Consider the following 20,792-nt stretch of genomic DNA (forward strand, 5'->3'; position numbering starts at 1 on the left):
TCACTTAAATCAAAATTATATAATATCTAACAGAGAGACAAACTAATTTTTTTTATTTACAAATAACTGTAAATCAATAAAAACCTTGTCAAAATTTGTAACAATAATGTATTAAATTTCACTTTCTGTTGATTTAATAATTTAAAGTATCACTTCTAGAAGGAAAAATATTATCTTACGATGTAAATTTAGATTTACAAGTGCAATTAGATTTATAATCAATTTAATATAGATAATATAATAATAATGCTAAATAAACATCGTTAATTTAGCATTATTATTGACTTAATAGTATATTTTAAACGTTGTTCCATATTTAAGTATTCCCTGTTATACTTGACTAACCTCCTATTGGAGTCGAACAACATGATTTGTGATTCTCAGTTGGAGACTAGAAATAGCTCGGATAAATTAAATGTGAAAGTGTTTCCACTCTTCACTTATTTATTCCTTCGAGTGCAATAATTTTAGATTTGAATCAATGATTTTGATTAAAATGCAACTTATATCATCCTCGTAATGCATAAAAAACGATAATATTGATTTAAATTTATGATACGGTATCCGAATAGTTTCTGACTAATAATGAGATTATTATGCAAGAAACTTACATTTTTTTAATGCTCCTCTCCATACGGAAACCAGAAAAAAATAATATGAATTTTTCATGTGTAAATGTAATTTATTCAGATAAATTGACCATCTTAAAATAAAATTTAAATTCCGTACTCGAAATGCGAATTGTAAAAAATATATTTTAAACAAAACCTGTTGTTTATGTCCTATTGATTTTTTCCTATTTATTTATTTTTCTTTTCTTTTCTGTTTATTTATTTCTAGTTCCACCTAAAATTACTCCATTCAGCTTTCCAGAAAATGCAGAAGAAGGAATGAGAGCAAGTGTATCTTGTAGTGTGCCTGTAGGAGATCCACCTATTAGTATTTTATGGTTGAAAGATGGCCTGCCAATATCTACCGATGTAAGGATATCGTTAGAACTAATAGACGACTTTGTGTCAACATTAGTGTTCAAATCCCTGACACAAGAACATAGTGGCACTTACACATGTGTGGCATCCAATGATGCTGCAACAGTAAATTTTACCGTGCCATTATCAGTTAGTGGTTAGTGATATTATATTTTTTCGTTAAAATATATATACACTTCTTTCTTTATAAATAATGAATTTTCTTAATTAAGAGAAAGAAAAATTCTTTATTTAGCTGCACCCAAGTGGAAAATTGAACCAATTGATAAATCAGCAGTAGTTGGACATTCTCTTCTCTTAGACTGCATGGCTATAGGAAGACCAGAACCTCGAGTTGTTTGGAAAAGGGCAGAAGGTAACGTTATTTAACTAATTACACAGCTTTAATATATTTACATAAATTATAAACAAGCTCAATTGTTTAATTATTATACATAACGATAGTACTTTATTTGATATCTAATTTAAATAGTTCATGTAATGATTTATACATCTCTCTTGCGACTCTGCTTTGCTTACACGTTTATAAAAGCTAATTATTATTATAAAATATTTTGAAACGCAAGCTTAAATGATTCATCGTCTAGCAGTTACGTACAATTTAAAAAATATTAAAACAAAAATCCGGAATAAATTTTGGAAAATTGTTGAATGATACTTAATCCTATGATTAATTTACTATGTAGAATGGCATTCAGCATATTTGCAATTCTGTGTCATCAATCACGTGATGTTGGGAATTATCATCGTCAAAATTTATAATGCAAGACATCTTTGTAATTAAAGCACTTATTTAAAAGTAAATTTTGATTTATTAATGCGAATTTTTACATTACGTTTCTCGAAATTTAACATTTTTTTTTCTTTTCTCTTTTCCTCTTTATTTATAGATCCACATTTATTAATCGCTTTAATTCTTTAGTAATAGCTCAGTTTTGCAGTTAATCAAAATTAATGTCTCTGTCTTTTTTATTTATTTTTTATTTTTTGTTTATCTTAATGGTCATTCACTTTTCCGAACATGAAAGCATATCTACTACCATAATGAAAATTTGTATTAGAGACAAAATCGAAGATAGTTTAAGTAATCCAATTAATTTTTTCGGATTTTTTTTCATTATTGTTATTATTAACGAATTGCATTAACTTCTTAGTAGATATTATCGTAAGTAAAGTATTTATTTCTTGAAAATAAATTATGTATCGCAATATGTTTTAGATAATTAAATGGAAGAATATCATCTAATTCATAAGAAATGAATAATTGTATTGTTGTATTAAGTATTAATTAATTCAATTTTTTAGCAACATGCAATTATTTTTGACGATTTCTTCAAATGTTATTTATAGAAAAAAGCTTCTATGTATTTTTTATATTTTGGTTTCTTTCGGGATATGAAAATGTATAAAATATATATTAATATAATCGTTTCATACTTTCTCCTTGAATTAACATGAGAAATATGAAAAATTCACTGAAAATTTCATAAAAATTAAATGTCACGTTAAACTGAAATTCTATATATTTTGTAAAATTCTGACCTTAATTTCTCACGAATTGGAATTATTTGTTCTTAATATATTTGTTAATTTTTGCTTATAATATCTGTAAATCAATGTAGTTACTATTTATAAGAAAATTAATTTATAAAGACAGTTATGATGTGGAAACTTTGTTATAAATGGGTTTTATCAGGAATATCTTTGGAATGATCGAACATTAGAATTTACAAATATTCAGACTTAAAATATATCCATATAATAGAGAAATGACAATATTGAAAGACAGGTTTTGTCTAAAACTTCAATAGTTCTAAAAAAATAAATGTTTATTGAGTTTTAGAATAAATTTAAAGTCGAAAACTGTAGATTGATTTCGATTAAAATAATGGATTTTAACCTTTTTCGCTATTCGCATCCCTTGAATTTTTAAAATTCGTTCTCTCATCCTCATAAAAAATTCGTTAAATTCTTTTATTTAAGGGGTATGGTTGTTCTATCCACAGGTGTATTTTAGTCTACATTTAACTACAACTAAGCAATTAAGAAAGAAAAGAAAATCATCTGTGCACATTCATTAATATAAAAACATTTAGCTCTAGGTTAGGAATTTACATCAGAAAAGTACAGTACATCATTATACATTTAAATATTAACACATTTTATTAGTATTTTATTAAAAATAAAGACTTATTTCACAATTAAGAAGATTTTAAAACGTTAAATCAAACAAAAAATATCTCATATGATTCTTGTACCCATCAAAAGTGTATTTTGTGGTACGCTCATCCCTCCAGGGGTGTACAGCATTTGTAAGTATCATCGGATTTAATAATGACACGACGAGTGGAGGGTGCTTACGTAAAACAGGAAGAATGTCATATTAGATACAGTTTATAATTATTATTTTTTAAATTAAAATAACTACTTTTATATTAATTAATACAAAACTAACACCCATCGTTGTTTCACGATAATAATTGTCAATATCATTTTATATTTTTTTTATTACAGATAATTATGTCCTTTTGATATATTCAAGTGTAATATTAGATCAAAATTTACGCTATAAAAGAAAAAAGTTCTCTTTCTTTGGATGAAGAAAAAGAAAAATCGAAAGATAAAAAATATTTTGTTTACTTTTGGCTTAGTATGAAACCGCATCATTAAAGTATCTCTCTACTTTTATAAATGCTTAAAAGTATTTTTTTGAAGACTTAAGTAGGTTTACGTAAAAGTAAAGCTATTTTCTGAAATACTTAAAGCAGTTTACGTTAAAAGTAAATAATAGTTTAATGTTTTATAAGGATTTTAAATAAACGATTATCGTTTACGCTGTTTTTTTATATAAAATTGGATATGTTAATAAGTAGACGTATTTAGATAATTACAGCTTAAATTATAAATTGCAATGAAAATTAAAAATATAAGTATTATAGATAAATATCTTTAATGGAAAAAGAAATAAATATGAAGTATTTTGTTTTTATAATGATGTAATTATTTATAATTTTCTGAATAATTAAAATAACTCGTGTTATAATTCAGTTAAACAGCTTTAAAAAAATTTAATTATATTGTATAAAAGTGAAGATATTTTCAATATAATTAATAGAATTTATATAAAAAAACAGTTTCTGTGGTAATTAGTTTACATGTAGTACAAATATTAAACTTATTAAATAATGTAGTATTATCTATTCCCTAAAAACTGAAGATGCTACTAAATTAAATGTTAATTATTCCTACCTATTTACAACATACAATACATTCAGAAAATTCTTAATAAAGAAATTTGAAAAAAATCTTTCTATTCAGTTTTAACATTAAACGAAATTGTATCATTAACGTATTTAAAGATCTTTTCTAAAATACTTAACAGAGTCTACATAAGAATAAAAGTAATCTTTGAAGACTTTTAGCTGAGTTTACTTTAAAATAAGGACATCTTTTCAAGCACTTAACTTCGTTTACATAAAAAAAAAGTAAATAATATTTTATAATACATTAATGATATTAAGTCTATAAGAATGACAGAATTTTTTAAAAAGTAAATAATTATTTTTGCTAAATTTAATATTAGACTATAGATAAAACTATTCATAATATTCTTTAAAATATCGATTAAATGGATATTTTAAAGAATATTTTATTAATAGAAAAAAATACATTTACGCTCTTTGTTTACTTAGGGCCTTATACGTAACTGTGTTATTAAAAATATACTTAATTTTTTTATTTTTTATACTTTTTATAAATTATATTTACTGAAAATAAATACATTTTATAAATTTATAAACCATTAAAATGTCTTAATACAAAAATAAATTATATAAATATTTTTAGTATTCATTTTTAATTTGAAATTAAAGTTTTATTTTGTCATAATATCATGTGCANGGGTCATTAATTTTGTGCAATTTTATATATTTAATTTTAATTATTTAATTATTTATCTATTTTTTTATGTAATATTATTGCTAAATTTAATACTCACTAATAATATTTCTCTAGTATTTTATTATTATATAATATACTTCAGTTAATAAGTCTATTTAATGAACCTAGAAATGTATGAGAAGACATGATACATCTTGATTAATTTGAAGTACGAGAAGATATATTATTAAAACATTGCGTCTATTCTAAAATATTTAACTGATTAATTAAATAATTTTATGGAAATGAGTTATACTAACGAAAGGCGATACGTAAAGATCATACTGCAGCTAATGGTGATTAATTATAGGATATGCATATCTTTAAAAGGGAGATAACACTCATCCTCTTCTACTCCTAACTAAAATTAGTTTATAAAAGTCTTTATTAAATATTTTTTTATATCTTAATTAAGTTTTAGTTTACAGAAAAGTTAAATTATGAAACCAAATTCACATCTTAAAAAAACATGAGTAATTATAGAAGTGTGCTTGTGTACATTGAATTAAAAGTATGCCTGAAAATGAACTTAACTCACTCTTAAATTTTAAAGAAAAAGAATAGCATGTTGTTTATTATTATTATTAGAATTGATTTTTTGATTTAAAATATATAAGAAAACATTCAAGAAAAATTATAAATTTGTTTTCAATGAAATATATTAATTACTTTATAATTAAGATTATTTTCTTAATTAAGATTTAGGAATTCTAATGTAAATTATTTTTTCTTGTTTATCTTAAGAATTTTTCATTGCAATTAAAAAAATTTAAATATAATGTGAATTGGGAACTTTGGGGAATTACTAGGATTAAAAGTAATTTGTCTTTGCTTTGATTATTGCACTTTATCATGTAAATTTTTAATGAAATTTAAATAAGTAAAAAGTATGTTGAAAATTCCTAAGGGTATTTAAATATAATTTCTCTTTTTCTGTTTTTTAATATCAGATCTATTTTTTTAAATTGAGAAGTATTCATAATTTTTCATTATTACAATGTACTGTACAGTATATACATTATTTTATTTAAAAAGTATTAATCTAATAAAATATTGTATTACATACAATAATTAATTTTTATATTTAACTGTTATGATTGTTAGCAGGTTTAGCCTAAGGCTAAATTATATGTAAAATAAGCTGTGATTATGTTTGAATTTTTATCTGAACAAAACAATAATAATAATAATAATAAACAGATATTCTCTAATTTAGGCTATTTATTTTTTCCTGTTATTAATGAAAAAAAACACGAAATTATCGTGTGATTTAATTTTTAATTTTAAAGTAAATAAATTTCTTTTAAAAATGTAGTATATTAATTTTTGTTTTTATAAAATATAAATTTTTAACTATTTATTCATTCTACAGCATAGAGTTGAATAATATGTTACAAATCTTATGAAGATGATAGAATCTATTTTGCTTCAATCCATTGATAGGATGATTCAAAATATGATTGAACTTTACAACTTATATAAGAATGCAATCTGAAAGATCAAAGGAAGAAAAAAAACTAAATATTTTTTCTACGTAAGCAATGGCAGAGTAAAAATTGTTTCCTGGTCCCCTTGGTTTTCCATCAGTAACCTAAGTGGAAAGAATTATTTTTATATTCGTGACTTTCCTATCAATCAATGTGCTATTTAACTGAAAGATGAATTCGTTTCCAGTCCCTGCACTTTTTTTATTGGCGTAGTTTAATCATATTTTGGCTTTTCTATTTTTTTATTTTTAGGCTATTTTTCCAGCCGGTTTGAAAGTTCCTCAAATTTCTCTTCTGAAACTTTCTTAACAAAACTGTTAGATTTTATTTATAAAAAGAATTCTATAAAATTTACCGGTTATAAATGCAAAATTTAATTTTTACAATTAAATTTCTATAAAAATAAACATTAAATTGTTTTCTAAATATGATAAATTTTAAATAATTTTTCATGATAAATTTGAATTCTATCGATTTTCTAGAAAAATAATTTGTATAAATCTATAATTAATAAGTAAAAAATATATAAAAATATAATATAGGCGTATATTTAGCATTTTTTCCCACACTTTGCTACTCATTTAATGCAGATAATAGAAAACGATCAATTTTTACAGATTTTATAATTGGGTATTATATAATCCGGATGTAAATTCTTATCTGTAGTGAAATCTAACATCATGTTAAGTCAGATAGTTCGCTTAAGCAGCTTTCGAAGATTCTAAAATTCGTCATGTTATCATTTAATATTGTGTTCAATCATAGTCCTTCTATAAATTACGTTAAGGCTCATTTTATGATAAGTTATATCAAACTGATTCTTTGATAAAAGTTATTATAGATGATGAAAATCTATCATTTTCGACAGTAATTCATATATAGCAGAACGAAGGATTATTCATTTAGAAAACATCGCGTGTAAATTCCTGCATCGAATTTATTATAATTATAGATGCTTTATATATTATTTCGATCGAATAATGCATTAATTAATACAGTTTAAAGTAGTCTAATTTGTTTATATTAAGTCTAATTCAGTTTAATACAGCGAAATAAAACGAATCTATTTAATAGTTACAAACGTCTTTCAGTAGTGGATTATTTAAGAGTATTATAAAACAAAAAATATTTAAAAAACTCAAACAGATTTTTCTGTTGAAATCGAACTTGTATACATTTCGAAAACGATTTACCTTTCAAGTGATACTTTCTATTGATTTTGAGAGAGTAAATAGGCATCAAGGATTTTTGGAGAAAAATCAGACTTGGAGAAGCAAGAAAGAGTGACATAAGTGAAGTTAAGGATGAAGTTCATGTAAGTAGGTCATTGATGTGAATAAGGAAGAGGATAAGAAAGAAAGCTAAGCCCTAGGGGACATAGATAAAGAGGGCATCCGTCATAGCCCGTCAACAACTGCAGAAACATATCAGCAGAAGTTTTGGGAAAAAATAAACAGAAATTAAGCTGAACGATATTCAGGAATAAAACATGAGGCATTAGTTATGCTTTTATCTCTATATGATAGAGAAACTTTGATATATAGTTTTGCAATCATTAACTTATCTCTTTGGCATCTGTACGATAAACAAGCTTTATAGGGTGTGGTAAAATTTAATGAGATGTTTAGATAATAATTGATTTGCATTTATTAAATTTAATAATTTAATTTTAATTATCTTTATTTTAAAAGATATAATGATACATTTCTTAAACAGATACCCTTTTCTGATACATGTCTTTATTCATTTTTTATAAAGAAATGATAATGGGTTGGAGAATTAAACATACGATATAGTGTAAATGTTACACATTACAAAAAGATCGAAGTTGAAAATAACCATGTTGGACTTACTTTATTTTTCAAAAGAATCGTCATCAATCGAGTACCGGACTGTAATCAGTGGTTCAAGAGTTCAATCATTGGTCAATGGATCACTATATTTTCGAGAAATTGAACAAGAAGATGATGGAAGATACATGTGTGAAGCGAGTAACGGTGTAGGATCTGCACTCAGTACAGTCGTAAAACTTACTGTTAATGGTAAATTCCTATTATATATATATTTAAAATATTTATTTAAATATATTATAAATTTTTAAGTAATCCACTATTTTTAAGTACCGTTAAGAGTATTTATAAGGGATTTAAAATGTCAATAAATAGAATTTTATAACTATTAGTTAGTTTGCTGTTCATCGGTTATCGGTAAAACATTTTTTTTTCTTTTTAAAACTATCGACTAATTTCTCCGTCAGATGCAGTAACTGTACTTCTCTTGATGTTAAATTTATGCCTGGGAGCCATTTACGAAAGAGATTCTGTTAGAACTTTACTGTTCAAAGAGATCATTAATCATTAATTTTATTGATTAATCATTTTTCTTATTTCCTAATATGTTTCCTAAGTCTATCTACAGTCGACGAGACGATCGAACTTACTACCAATGAATTATGTGGAAATGAGCCAGATTATCCAATATTAGATTAACTTTTAAATGTGCATCGAATTTTCTTTTTCCTTTAAAAAGAAAAAAAATGCAGATATTTATGCATGTATAAAGGAATAAACAAATTATATTTTCAGTTCCCGCTTATTTCAAGCAGAAATTTCAAGCATCCGTAATACAGAAAGGACAATCTACAGAATTAAAATGTGAAGCATTTGGTGAAAGACCCGTGTCGTTTGTATGGATGAAAGATAGACAACTAATCGATTCATCGACTCCTAGGTATGAATACGTTTAAAATATTATCTATAGATAAAAATTCTAATGTATTTCGTAAACAAAAGCCGATAATTTACTTCTGATATCTGATTTAGTTCTTTTTCCAAAATTAATTTTTATCTTCTTTGTGCTGTTGATTAGCTAGCGCTGTAACAATAATTTAATAAAATATTTTATATTTAATAAAAATAAATAAAGCAGAAAATCTTGAAATTTAATTATATTTTTTAAATGAAATTATCTATTAATATTACATTCCAGGTTACCGTTGACCTAAGTTTTGTTGAAGGTCAAACTATCCGTAGGTTTAGCTTTTTTAAATACTTTTTTCCAACAATTTCTTGTCAACAGTGCTTTACTTTTTATATAAGTTAAGTGTTTTCGTCTGGAAGCTACTTACATCTAGCACATGTACCCTTTTTTTATATATGTTGAGCGGCTTAACAGAAGAAACTACATCAATCAAATGCTGTTTACTTTATAAATTATCATTCATTGAAAAAAATTCAACAAAATAAACAAAAAAATTTTAAATTTATATCAAGATTAAATTCACTTAACTTAAATGTTTTTCTATTATTTTTATTTAAACATTTAAATCAACTGATTTAATTAATTTGAAATTAAAATTGCAATTGCTGTTTAACCAATAGTTAAGAAAAGAAATTAGTTCTAAGAAATTGAATAAAAATACTTTATAATTTATGTAGTTAATTGTTCGAATATACAAACAAAAATAATTAGAAAAATTTAATAAAAGTAAATAAATTTCAAATTATTGTTATTTATTAATACAGTTTATTTTGCATATAAAAATATGAGAAAAGATTAAAAACAAGTAATAATAATTATAATAAATAAGTTAAAAAAAGAAATAGCAATTAAAGCGGAAAAGTAAAAAATTACAGAATGCAGTTAATTAATACGAGCCTATTAATAACTTTATTAACTTTTGAAAAAATCTATAAGAAAATACGTAATGCTTCTACCTCACTTTAATTAATAAAAATAAACAAATCCCGAAAAAATTACGTAATTAGAAGAATTTTTAAAATTTATTACAAAATACCGTTATTTTTAATTAATATATTTAAAATTACGTTAAAGATTATTTAACTTTCTGTAATTTCTTTTTTATTATTATTTTAAATTTCGGATCAGTATGATGATTTATATACAAAAGAGAAACAAAGTTGAAAAATTTTTGCAAATGTGCAATGATAATTAGATTTTTCCAGGAAGAATTAGTTTAATTACCATTTTGTTCAAAAGCCATTGCAAGAGAAAGATTAGTCCTGTAGAAAAATCTTGAATATCATTCATGTTTTTATAATCAAGATTGATTTTTCTTTCTTCAGGGCTTGGTTAGTTGCCCTTTTATTCATTCTACCTTATAGCAAAAATAATTTGCCACTAAATATCTAGAAACTTTATTTTTCTTTTTTCTGAAATAAATTCTCTTGGGGGGAATAGAAAAGACGATAACGCATTTAAAATAAAATAAATAATTTATAACACGTTTCATATTCACTTTTTAAAACAGAATCTACGCTTTTTGAATGAAGCAAACTTTTTCCCATTAAAAAAATGCATATAAAATTTTTATAGATTAAAAAATTATTGATAATATTCCAGAAAAGTAAGATACTCTTTCCTAAGATTTGAATTTTCTTCTGCATTGTATATGTGTGTATGTAGCCTGTGTGTTTGTTTATGTCGAAGTGTTTATAAATGATTTTAATATTATAAAAATTTAGATTTTTTTTAATAGATTTTAGAATTATAAAAAATAAGCACATATTTTTAAGGCTAGTGAAAAAACTGAAGCATTAGGAAACTTTTTTTTAATAATGATTAACTATAGATGAATACATTAAGCAAGATCGTTTTGAGTATTGAAGTTTCTTTCTATAATTAAATTTTTATCGAAAATTTGCTGTTTTCTTCTCGTCTTTTTTTGTTTTTAACACTCTAACCCTCAAAAATCTCAGTAGAAAAATATATTTTTTTTTTAGATGGTGACTGCTGTGAGGTAACGAATGGAAAAATCTCTTCACATTCAAATTCCTCTTGAATCATTGTTAATCTTGAAAAAAGCAGTATAAAAAGGTCTTGTTTTGAAAGATAAACGTAGTTTATGTATATTTGCAAAGCTTTTTATTTAAAAATATGGATATAGTGTAACATAAGAAATTTTATTGCTATATAAATTCTCTTATAAATATAAAGTTTACATGTTGTAAATTTTCTAAATTTACATCTTAAATAGGTTTGTAGGACGTTTGACCTACACGAAGGTTAAAATAAATCAGATCTTTAATACTTAATGAATTACTTTACTAAAATGGTAGCAACTAGGTAAAGAATCTCGTAATTACTATCAATCGATTCTAAGTAAGATTACACTTTCAATCATCTTGTCCGATATCGTCTATTCAACTATGCTAATAACATGTTTTAAAGTGTAGGTTAATTTTAGTAGAAAAATCGCAAATTTTTACAGACTAATAGGATATTTTTCTCAAAGAATAACTGTCCTAATTTTATATAAAAATTATTTCTGTATCTATTTTAGTATTGTCTTACAAGAGCAACTACTTAAAGAGAGCCAAATATCGGAACTTCGGTTCATCTCGACAAGGAGACAGGATACAGCTCTGTACACTTGTATGGCATCAAATCCTTATGGACAAGACGAGACAAGCATCCAATTGACCGTCTTAGGTAAGGTTTTATAGACCATTAGCCTTTCCGGTAATTGCTAGTAGCTGTTTTAGGAAGAAACTAACAATCCTTACACTAAGTCGAAATTGCCAACTTTGGCTCGGTCATTTGATGTTCTAACTCACTTTCTTCACAAAATATCAATTTAGGAAAGCTGTAGAATTTTTCTACGCCTTTTTTACTATATAAAATGTCGTAAAAACCGTCATATATAAAAGATTAATTGTTGAAATAAACGTCAAATGTTTAACTTTTCTCGTAATTACAATCAATCGATTCTTAACGAGATCGCATTTTCAATCATTCGTGCTTAAACTCTACTCATTTATGCTTAATGGCACGAATTTATCAAAAGATTTACATATAATGAGTAACTGATAACAATAAAATAAGATTTTATAATTAAAAAATTGTTTTAAAATATTAACGTCACAACTAGCAAATATGTTAATTTTTTTGTGTCGTCTTATAAGAAAGAATTTTCTCATTAAAATTTAATCCTCGTTAATTATCATGAAAATAAATAAAAAGGATTAAGTTAAATAACAAAAGTTAAAGAAAAAAACCAGAGAAATTCGATAGAGCTACTACATTCTTTAACTTTCCTTAATTATTCTAACTTTGTACTAAAGTAAACATTAGGATTTATAATTAATTTCTTTAAACTTTTAAAATGAAATATGAGTTGTATAATTTTATTTTCACAAAGATTTCGCTTATATATTTGTAAAATTTAATTGATTTTATTTTTCATCTCTAGCTCCACACAAGTAGAAACTTGGGCTATAGCGTTACGTTACAATTTCGTAAATTTGAGAATAATCTTCTAACAATTAACGTTAAATCATATTCAAATAATAATAAAGTGTTGTTATATTTATTTCATTAGAACTCATTCATTTTCATAATAAAAAGGCACAAAATAAAATTTTCAGATCATTCAAAATAATTAAAATCTCAAATATTCATGTACTGTAAAATCTCTTGAAAATCAAATCGAATTAAAACAAATTATACTATTAAGAAACTTTAAATTTAATTACGGGATACTTAAAAAACCATTAAATCTCATTTAAATATAGGATAATTCCTTTTACTAATCAACTATATCGATTACATTTGATGCATTTCTGATTAAAGATAGATTTTAATTATCATGAAAACTTAACTAGATTATTACAAATTAAATTTATAATAGCCAAATCTTAATTAACGAATAATGCATTAAACTTTATAACTTTATTATAGACTAGCTGTTACCCGCGACTTCGTCAGCGGAGGTTTTGCAAGCAAACCCCATTTACATCCAATATTTCAATAACCATAGTAATTGTTATATAACACCTACCGCTGAAGAGAATTGCCGAAAATCAAACGAACTATTTTCAATTTGATCAATTTTCTGAAACGTTTANAACAAAGTTGAAAAATTTTTGCAAATGTGCAATGATAATTAGATTTTTCCAGGAAGAATTAGTTTAATTACCATTTTGTTCAAAAGCCATTGCAAGAGAAAGATTAGTCCTGTAGAAAAATCTTGAATATCATTCATGTTTTTATAATCAAGATTGATTTTTCTTTCTTCAGGGCTTGGTTAGTTGCCCTTTTATTCATTCTACCTTATAGCAAAAATAATTTGCCACTAAATATCTAGAAACTTTATTTTTCTTTTTTCTGAAATAAATTCTCTTGGGGGGAATAGAAAAGACGATAACGCATTTAAAATAAAATAAATAATTTATAACACGTTTCATATTCACTTTTTAAAACAGAATCTACGCTTTTTGAATGAAGCAAACTTTTTCCCATTAAAAAAATGCATATAAAATTTTTATAGATTAAAAAATTATTGATAATATTCCAGAAAAGTAAGATACTCTTTCCTAAGATTTGAATTTTCTTCTGCATTGTATATGTGTGTATGTAGCCTGTGTGTTTGTTTATGTCGAAGTGTTTATAAATGATTTTAATATTATAAAAATTTAGATTTTTTTTAATAGATTTTAGAATTATAAAAAATAAGCACATATTTTTAAGGCTAGTGAAAAAACTGAAGCATTAGGAAACTTTTTTTTAATAATGATTAACTATAGATGAATACATTAAGCAAGATCGTTTTGAGTATTGAAGTTTCTTTCTATAATTAAATTTTTATCGAAAATTTGCTGTTTTCTTCTCGTCTTTTTTTGTTTTTAACACTCTAACCCTCAAAAATCTCAGTAGAAAAATATATTTTTTTTTTAGATGGTGACTGCTGTGAGGTAACGAATGGAAAAATCTCTTCACATTCAAATTCCTCTTGAATCATTGTTAATCTTGAAAAAAGCAGTATAAAAAGGTCTTGTTTTGAAAGATAAACGTAGTTTATGTATATTTGCAAAGCTTTTTATTTAAAAATATGGATATAGTGTAACATAAGAAATTTTATTGCTATATAAATTCTCTTATAAATATAAAGTTTACATGTTGTAAATTTTCTAAATTTACATCTTAAATAGGTTTGTAGGACGTTTGACCTACACGAAGGTTAAAATAAATCAGATCTTTAATACTTAATGAATTACTTTACTAAAATGGTAGCAACTAGGTAAAGAATCTCGTAATTACTATCAATCGATTCTAAGTAAGATTACACTTTCAATCATCTTGTCCGATATCGTCTATTCAACTATGCTAATAACATGTTTTAAAGTGTAGGTTAATTTTAGTAGAAAAATCGCAAATTTTTACAGACTAATAGGATATTTTTCTCAAAGAATAACTGTCCTAATTTTATATAAAAATTATTTCTGTATCTATTTTAGTATTGTCTTACAAGAGCAACTACTTAAAGAGAGCCAAATATCGGAACTTCGGTTCATCTCGACAAGGAGACAGGATACAGCTCTGTACACTTGTATGGCATCAAATCCTTATGGACAAGACGAGACAAGCATCCAATTGACCGTCTTAGGTAAGGTTTTATAGACCATTAGCCTTTCCGGTAATTGCTAGTAGCTGTTTTAGGAAGAAACTAACAATCCTTACACTAAGTCGAAATTGCCAACTTTGGCTCGGTCATTTGATGTTCTAACTCACTTTCTTCACAAAATATCAATTTAGGAAAGCTGTAGAATTTTTCTACGCCTTTTTTACTATATAAAATGTCATAAAAACCGTCATATATAAAAGATTAATTGTTGAAATAAACGTCAAATGTTTAACTTTTCTCGTAATTACAATCAATCGATTCTTAACGAGATCGCATTTTCAATCATTCGTGCTTAAACTCTACTCATTTATGCTTAATGGCACGAATTTATCAAAAGATTTACATATAATGAGTAACTGATAACAATAAAATAAGATTTTATAATTAAAAAATTGTTTTAAAATATTAACGTCACAACTAGCAAATATGTTAATTTTTTTGTGTCGTCTTATAAGAAAGAATTTTCTCATTAAAATTTAATCCTCGTTAATTATCATGAAAATAAATAAAAAGGATTAAGTTAAATAACAAAAGTTAAAGAAAAAAACCAGAGAAATTCGATAGAGCTACTACATTCTTTAACTTTCCTTAATTATTCTAATTTTGTACTAAATTAAAAATTTGGATTTATAATTAATTTCTTTAAACTTTTAAAATGAAATATGAGTTGTATAATTTTATTTTCACAAAGATTTCGCTTATATATTTGTAAAATTTAATTGATTTTATTTTTCATCTCTAGCTCCACACAAGTAGAAACTTGGGCTATAGCGTTACGTTACAATTTCGTAAATTTGAGAATAATCTTCTAACAATTAACGTTAAATCATATTCAAATAATAATAAAGTGTTGTTATATTTATTTCATTAGAACTCATTCATTTTCATAATAAAAAGGCACAAAATAAAATTTTCAGATCATTCAAAATAATTAAAATCTCAAATATTCATGTACTGTAAAATCTCTTGAAAATCAAATCGAATTAAAACAAATTATACTATTAAGAAACTTTAAATTTAATTACGGGATACTTAAAAAACCATTAAATCTCATTTAAATATAGGATAATTCCTTTTACTAATCAACTATATCGATTACATTTGATGCATTTCTGATTAGAGATAGATTTTAATTATCATGAAAACTTAACTAGATTATTATAAATTCAATTTATAATAGCTAAATCTTAATTAAGAAATAATGCATTAAACTTTATAACTTTATTATAAATATATAATATATATTTTTAGAACAAATATATGCATTTAAATAAATTATACGATGATAAAACCATGTTATTTAATTAAAATGGAAATTTAATTTATGTCGGAATAAAATGACCTTAACAAAGTACTACATAAACCCAGTAAATGGTCGTACATTACATTCTATGGCACTCATTACATTGCAATTAAGGCATCTTTTACAACATCGACTAACTACACCAAATATGTAGGCTTTAATAGTTTATGTTCTGTTTACATTAAACTTCTTATACATAATTCTTCAGTATTTTTTCTCTTTATCCGATATTTTTAATATTTATAACCTATGTAAATAACGGGCACTTAGCATAGATTTCAAATCAGATAAGAAAGTTTTTCGTAACTATAAATACACCTCAACACATCTGAGTAATAATCTTCAACACTAAAGTAATTTATGCGTAAAGATTAATCATTAATTCTATTGTGGTACTAATATGGATAATAAATACTTATGATACTCTTGAGGTATTGTACGTAAGAAAGAGCGAGTAAAAAAGTATATTATATTTTTATTGTTCGAGAAGTTTTTCTAATACGCTTAATGGCTGATTTATGGCTCATATGGGAGCCGAAGAAATATTTCAGAAAATCCATCTTCAATGATGGTCAGTCATAAAATCCACGCTATTGCTTTAGTTGTGCGTTATAAAAATATGGCGGATAAAATTTTATAATAAATAAATAGGATAAATCTATTTGTTTTAAACATTTTTATCTTTTATGAATGAATATTTGAATATTTTATTCTGCATCAACTTATGAAAATATGAGTAAAAATGAAGTGAAAGCCGAGAAGTTTTCTATCATTCGAGAACTTTTATACAGAATAAAAGGCATTGTGCCCGGTTTTCTTCTCTGCTTATTGCCTCAATTCGGATAATTGGATGATTAGATTCTACACTGTCCACTTCAATATAATGGAAACCTCATTTTTTTTCTACTAGAAACACTCGTTAAGAAGTTGGACTAATCCTTTTAACATGGCAGAATTCAATAATTTATTAAGAACTATGGCGCTTTAGACCTGAATAATTGTTGTATAGTTCATAAATTTTGAATGAACAATAATTGGAAAAAATAACAAAATTAAATTAAAAGGTTATTTAATTATTTCTAAAACAATAAAAGCTGAAATTTAAATAATTAATTTGGAATTTTAATAAACTTTATTGAAAGATTCATTTAAGATGAAAGAAATTAGTTTTGTGTGGAGTTTTACTATAAAAATGAATATAAAATGCATTTATTAATAAGAATGTAAAGGAAATGTTTAAGTATATTTTCAGATAAACCAGATCCTCCTAAAGATATAGAAGCTTACGATATTCACGGAAGGAGCATTAGTTTGAAATGGAATAAACCATACAATGGAAATAATCCAATAACTCGATATATAGTTGAATACAAAGAATCTACTGGTAAATAACTTTGTATTTATTTATATATTGTATGCATAAAATTTTTATGTGATATTTAAAATTTCATATATCCTATTTTTGGAGGGTAATTGTTTGACTTTTCAATTCTAAATTAGGAGCATTTTAAACATCACTCCTATTAAATAATATTTTACTTTGTCTTTTTAATAAATAATAATTTATTTTCAATATTCAAATATTTTCGTAGGTGATTGGAGTAACGCTGAAAGGGAAATATATGTCGATGGAGATCAGACTAAAGTAAATATCCCTCATCTAATCCCTTTAGTTCGTTACAACTTCCGTTTATCTTCCGAAAATAGATTAGGAAGAAGTCAATTTAGCGAAATTTTAACAGTTATTACCGATGGAGAAGGTCAGATAATAATTCAGATTTATTAGTGATTGTTAATTATCTTTTGCTCGCTAGATGGAAGCACTTAAATCAAACCTCTTAAGACGAATTACATCTTTACAGCACCTGGAGGATCACCCGTTAAAGTACACGCAACTCCTATAGGGTCGAGTAGGTTGCACGTTACTTGGCAGGTACGCTTAAGTGAATGAATCGTAATATATATCAAAAATATACATTTAAATATTTAAAAATCTTTCAGGCTCCAGTGTCAATTCTTCATTATGGTCTACTTAAAGGCTATCATGTCGGTTATAAAGCATATAATGCTCCTGATGATACTCCATTTACATATAAAACTGTAGAAGAGGTTGAATCATACGAGAAGAGTTGCGAGATTAGAAACTTAAAAAGAGCTACAAAATATAGGATTGTAGTCCAGGCTTTTAACGATAGAGGAGCTGGACCACATTCCGATGAGGTTATAGTCCAAACACTAGAATTTGGTAATTTATAAATATATAAATTAATTTCATTATATGATTGGTTATCTTTCTTATAATTTTAACTTATAATTTAGATCCTCCGCAAACCCCTTCATTAAAAGTAGATTCTGTCACTTCTTCCACTATACTTTTAACATGGGAATCGATATTTGACAATGAAAATCCAGTATCTGGTAGTATAATTTATATACAAATATATATATAAATATATAAGTTATTAATATTTCTATTCTTAAATTTCAAACATTTGTTTAGGATTTATTATTAACTGGAGGAAAGACGGTGATGAATGGACAGAACTTCAACTGAGTAGAGATCAGATTAGTCATTTGTTGACTGGTCTAAAGTGTGGAACGAATTATCAATTTTTCATTACTTCTTATAATAATGTCGGAAAAGGAGAGCCTAGTGATATTGTTTCTGGAAGAACTGAGGGATCAGGTAGGTTTAAAAGTATACTCTTAAAATAACTATAAGGTACAATACAAATTTATAGCATTTTTATTTAATTAATATAAGATTTAATTACTTATTATTAAATTTATAAAAATTTAAAAATAACATTTTCGTTCTTCTTGAGCACATGTTATAACGTAGCTGATCCTTAATTTCCTTTTATGAAACTATCACTTATTGAATATAGAATAACTTAACTATGCATAGTTCCAGGGTTCTTTAAATAATTTAATTAAAGTGTAGATTATTTTTAGATATAAACTTTCCATCTATACTGAAGAAGGATACCGCAATATTGGTATCCATAAAGCATATATATAAATGAAAATAAAAGGATGGTTTACTGACAAGTAAAGTTTGTTATTGTCTTTTGTGTGAAATTATTTGACTGTTAAAAATCGGGATAAGAAGAGACTTGGATCAGCATTTAACATATAAAAAGCCCTAGAAATTAACTAGGCACAGATTGTTTTCTTTCTGAACAAGAATTGAGTTGAAGGGCTAGAAATTGTTTTGGGAGACATCTACGACGATCACTCTCCACCTGCGATAACGACGTCGCCGCTGATGTGTAAAAGAATTTTAAAAAATATAAAAAATTGAGCACGCTTGTGCTAGTGACTTTGAACATTGTCATTTTGACCTCACTGTATCTCGAAAACGGAATCACTTACTCCGTTTTTTATTACATTTTTAATTTCTCCGTCTCATATTATATAAAACGACAAAGTTTAATCAAAATCGATCTAGAGAACGAACTCAATTCTATAAGCCACATAGAAGAATCTTTGCTAGCGGTCCATCTCAACAAGACTTTAAAAGAAAGGTACTCTCTTTTGAAAACACATAATAATGATAAATTATCTGAATAGACTGTTAGCGATCTTGTATTTATATATTGATCATTCCTACATTACTTTCTCTGTATAACTTTTATAAATTTTGAAATTTCTACATTATATAGACTACATGTAAAAATTTACATTATAATAATTTAATTAATAAATTTTACGAATATATTATTGATATGGTTTAAAATAAATATTTTAAATTTATTCTTCGTGCTTCGATAGCATATGGACAAGCATGCATTATGTGGTTATTGAAATCTTCAGAAAGAGCGGTAAATTTACCACATCATTTTATGGAAGAAGAAATTTTAAGATAATAATTACTCTTTTACGGAATTTCAATACTTTCTTCGCTATATATAGTGTTTATCAGTTTATATTAGGAAATACATTTTTTAACTGTGAAAATAAGATTTTTAGAAGGTTCTATCATTACATACAAAAAAATTTCGCGTTGACTTCTAACTAAATATAACATTTTTAAAATAAATTCGTTGAAGAGTATGAATCCAAAAAGTGAATATTGCACTTGAAGAATTTAGAAAGCAATTTAGTTTTGAACGCTCGAACTCCTTCAATAGTATTTTGAATGAATTTTTTTCTCCTTTTTTTCTCCCTGTTGGAATTTTTACTCAATTTTTTCAGTCCATCCTTTGAAGTCAAAATGAAAACTAAAATCCGGATAAACAAAATCATAAATAATGATATTGTATATTTATCGCTTAGATTTACAATGGATAACATTTATATACTTGTGATAAATGACTACTTTCCTCTAGATCTGATCTCGCCAAGATTTTAGATTCTAAATATATCTTTCTATTATTCCTAATATATTTTAAATACTTTATATATTTTCATCTCAGTAAAGATATTTATTTTCAATTATTTATTTAGTTTCTGTGAAATTCTAGAAGCTGAATTTAACTATTTAAGTATCTGGTATCCCTCTCAATTAAAAATTTGTATTCTTCTCAGCTATTGTATCATTAATGAAGTTTAATGATTGCAAATAAGAATAAATTTGATTTCGTGATAAAAATATCTTTTTCGTTATTTCAGTATTTTGTTTTCAGCAATTTCCTATTAATTATAAATAG

At 25.0% G+C, this 20,792-nt stretch overlaps 1 protein-coding gene across 1 annotated transcript in view; it reads left to right on the forward strand.

Moving 5' to 3' along the window:
• Positions 1–827: 827 nt before the first annotated feature.
• LOC111614907 (Down syndrome cell adhesion molecule-like protein Dscam2) overlaps positions 828–20,792 on the forward strand; it is a gene marked incomplete at its 5' end in the record, with an annotated part of 57,237 nt that continues 37,272 nt past the window's right edge. The window contains 13 exons of the mRNA XM_023356279.1: positions 828–1,125; positions 1,225–1,344; positions 8,284–8,457; positions 9,001–9,145; positions 11,718–11,866; positions 13,731–13,734; positions 14,671–14,819; positions 17,393–17,524; positions 17,733–17,900; positions 18,003–18,073; positions 18,142–18,385; positions 18,460–18,558; positions 18,641–18,826. Of these exons, the coding sequence (XP_023212047.1) occupies positions 828–1,125; positions 1,225–1,344; positions 8,284–8,457; positions 9,001–9,145; positions 11,718–11,866; positions 13,731–13,734; positions 14,671–14,819; positions 17,393–17,524; positions 17,733–17,900; positions 18,003–18,073; positions 18,142–18,385; positions 18,460–18,558; positions 18,641–18,826 (1,939 nt within the window). The remainder of the gene's footprint in view (positions 1,126–1,224; positions 1,345–8,283; positions 8,458–9,000; positions 9,146–11,717; positions 11,867–13,730; positions 13,735–14,670; positions 14,820–17,392; positions 17,525–17,732; positions 17,901–18,002; positions 18,074–18,141; positions 18,386–18,459; positions 18,559–18,640; positions 18,827–20,792) is intronic.

The sequence above is a fragment of the Centruroides sculpturatus genome, unplaced genomic scaffold, assembly GCF_000671375.1.
Source record: "Centruroides sculpturatus isolate CEXI.00-Female unplaced genomic scaffold, Cexi_2.0 scaffold2225, whole genome shotgun sequence".
Taxonomy (NCBI): domain Eukaryota; kingdom Metazoa; phylum Arthropoda; class Arachnida; order Scorpiones; family Buthidae; genus Centruroides; species Centruroides sculpturatus.